Genomic DNA, 3,189 nt, shown 5'->3' with positions numbered 1-3,189 from the left:
ACTGAATTCTGAAGCTTTCAGTTTAATGTTTTATTTCTTTTAAATACTAATATCTGTCATTAAGCACACATTCTTTGCCGACTCACAAGAGGTCCCCTTGCTGCTCCCATTGAATCCCCTGGAGTTACTCAGGGAAAATAAACAACCCTTCCTACTCACTTAGAGGACAGTCATGTTTCTGCCAATGCAGGGGCTGCTGTACTTCAGTTTGTGACTCATAAGAAATTAAAAAAAGGTTTGGAAAATAAACAGTGGGAGTCTTGTTCCAACACTCCTATTCAGCTGGAAATCATCTGAAATATGAGTTGGTTTATTGCCTTCAGTCAGCTAATTCAGGGCAATGAAATCTTTGCCTATTATCGTGGTAAAATCTGTCTCTGAATGATAATTAAGAAGAAACTGCAGATTTCCAGTGCCCTGTCCTGCTAAGGTGGTGTTTATGCTGTAGACAGACCGGCGTGCACATGTCTTTGTTAGAAGCTGGAATTGTCTCTGATGCTTTGTTCCTGATTTAAAATACATAAATAAAACATGTATTTTATAATGTATTGTATGTATTGTGTGTATAATAAAATACATAAAATAAAACATGTCTCTGTTTTCTTGCAGAATGAAGAGACGCAAGTGTCCCTACAAATGTCCCGCACGAAGGAAGATGCTGATCCTGTGTGTTACGGGGTGGCTGATTGCACTGCTGAAGCTCCTCCATGTTGAAAGACACTTTTTTCCCTCTAAGGGCATTTATTTGGTTGAGCACTTCTTGAGCACTTCTTACATTAGAAACAGGTATTCCTACCTTAGAAATGAGTTCCAGTATGAAATTAATTGTTCATCTATATACGAACAAGATCCCCATGAAATTGGCAAGAGTTTAGAGATAAGAAGAAAAGAGATAATTGATTTAGCTGATGAAGATGTCGTAGCAATGATGAGTGATTGCCACATGTATCATTCACTTAGGAAATACCACCTAAAACCTGTTTCTCCAGAGGAGGAGAGTTTTCCAATCGCCTATTCTTTGGTTGTTCACAAAGATGCAGTAATGGTAGAAAGGCTCATACATTCACTGTACAGTCATCAAAATATTTACTGCATCCATTATGACCAAAAAGCAGCAAAAAGTTTCAAATCTGCTATGAACAATCTAGCTAAATGTTTCCCCAATATTTTTATTGCATCAAAATTGGAGACAGTGGACTATGCACATATTTCACGGCTGCAAGCAGATTTCAATTGCTTGTCTGATTTGATGGAGTCTTCAGTTCCCTGGAAGTATGTTATTAATTTGTGTGGCCAAGATTTCCCTTTGAGGTCCAATTTTGAGTTGGTCACTGAACTGAAGAAACTTGGTGGAGGAAACATGCTGGAAACTATAAAGCCAAGCAGTAGCAAAAGAGAACGATTTACTTATCACTATGAACTTATGAAAGTGCCTTACGAATACATGCAGATGCCTGTAAAAACCAACATTTCCAAGAATCCGCCACCTCATAATATTGAGGTATTTGTAGGCAGTGCCTATTTTGTTTTAAGCCGAGCATTTATTCAATATACCCTTGAAAGCTCTCTAGCAAAAGATTTTTTTGAGTGGTCAAGGGATACATACTCTCCGGATGAACATTTCTGGGCCACTCTTGTACGTGTTCCCGGGGTCCCTGGGGAAGTTCCAAGGTCGGCCCAGGACATAACAGACCTACAAAGCAAAACTCGTCTGGTGAAATGGAATTATCTGGAAGACCATTTGTATCCTCCCTGCACTGGTACCCACCTTCGCAGTGTCTGCATCTATGGGGCCGCAGAATTAAGATGGCTTCTGAATTACGGGCACTGGTTCGCCAACAAGTTTGACTCCAAAGTAGACCCTGTCCTGGTAAAATGCTTGGCAGAAAAACTGGCAGAACAACAGAAAGAGTGGGTATATTTGTCCTCTGAAAAATACTTTCTGCACATGAATTCTATGAATGCCTCGCTATAGCAGCACTGTCTTCCCTGCTGTCAGTACTGTGTACTGTTATGTGCACAGCACCTGCAGTTCCTCTGCCTTGACCTGCTGCAGGATGTTAGTGAGCGAAACATCCGTTCTGCATGAAGTTCAGGGCCCTGGAGAGCCAGGTGCCTGGCCATTTATTTATGAAAAGTCATGCCTCTCTGATTAACTGTTTTGTAACTTGCCACAATAATTCTGTAATTGTTCTTCAGGGTGGTTCTGAGAGGGTGAGGTTTGCTTTTGGAGGCTCTGGCACTGTCTGTCCCAATGGAGTATTTCAGAAATGTGTTTTACATCAAGTGTGTTTGCGTCTTTCCTAAGAAACTCCATCATGTCTGTCTGCCTGTCCCCTTTCCCTTCACTTTTGTTTTTCTTAAAAGATATGAAACAAAGACCTCTGTATCTGCTACCTCAGGAAAACTGGAAGTGCCCAGCTCACGGACAAAACCAAGAGATCAGCATGACACCAAATGAGCCATGTGGCGTCACCTGAAGTCCCAATCTTCCCGTCTGTGGGAGTTAACAAAGATCTTTGCAATGTGAATATGACTGGATAATATAAGGGAAAGAAGATCCTTAGATACCGCAATGTTCATAGCATCGTTCTCTTCTCCCAGCTCATCTGTGATCATGCTTTTCCTTCTGTGAAGCGTGTACTCGAGCGCCATGCCATGCCTATGAAATCGGTGGTGGTTGATTGAAACAGAATTATGCGCCATTATTCTTCAAAGGCAGTATATGAGTGTGCCCTAAGGGCAGTCTCTGCAGCCCCTTAGAGTAGATATCTATGCCAAAAGAGGTCAATCTTCATTTCTATCTCTGCCCATAGAAATATCCTCCTGTGAAATCCCAGTCCTCTTGAGACAGTATGTCTACACACAGTGGATAACAAGTGCTATTTCTAATTTGGTAATCATAAGAAGAGCCATACTGCAGAAATTAAGACCCCGTGTAGAAGTGTCTTTCTGTGCAAGTCTCATGGCCTTGCGCCACCATGGTCCCACACTGACAGGTGCCTGAGCACGCCTGGTTCAGCTGTAGAGCAACTGTTCTCCAACAGCCTCTGCTTCCCACGGCCCTGCCAGGCCTCCTGGTAGCGAAGCGGCCTGGAAGCCTCCTCACAGCTGGGCTCCCCACGCTGCAGCGCGAGGGAAGTGTTTGTTAGTGCAGGGGTCTCTGGAGAAACCCTTGCAACTCAGAAA

General features: G+C 42.7%; 1 protein-coding gene across 1 annotated transcript; it reads left to right on the top strand.

The window, feature by feature from the left end:
• Positions 1–610: 610 nt before the first annotated feature.
• On the top strand, positions 611–1,975 carry GCNT4 (glucosaminyl (N-acetyl) transferase 4, core 2). The gene has a single exon (XM_009327240.1). The coding sequence runs from the start codon at positions 611–613 to the stop codon at positions 1,973–1,975; it is 1,365 nt and encodes a 454-aa protein (XP_009325515.1).
• Positions 1,976–3,189: the final 1,214 nt, after the last annotated feature.

The sequence above is a fragment of the Pygoscelis adeliae genome, unplaced genomic scaffold (assembly GCF_000699105.1).
Source record: "Pygoscelis adeliae isolate BGI_AS28 unplaced genomic scaffold, ASM69910v1 Scaffold26, whole genome shotgun sequence".
Classification (NCBI taxonomy): domain Eukaryota; kingdom Metazoa; phylum Chordata; class Aves; order Sphenisciformes; family Spheniscidae; genus Pygoscelis; species Pygoscelis adeliae.
This window is presented reverse-complemented; position numbering and strand designations above follow the sequence as displayed.

Coding starts and splice junctions, on each gene's coding strand:
- GCNT4 (XM_009327240.1), top strand. CDS start 611: ATGAAGAGACGCAAGTGTCCCTACAAATGTCCCGCACGAAGGAAGATG.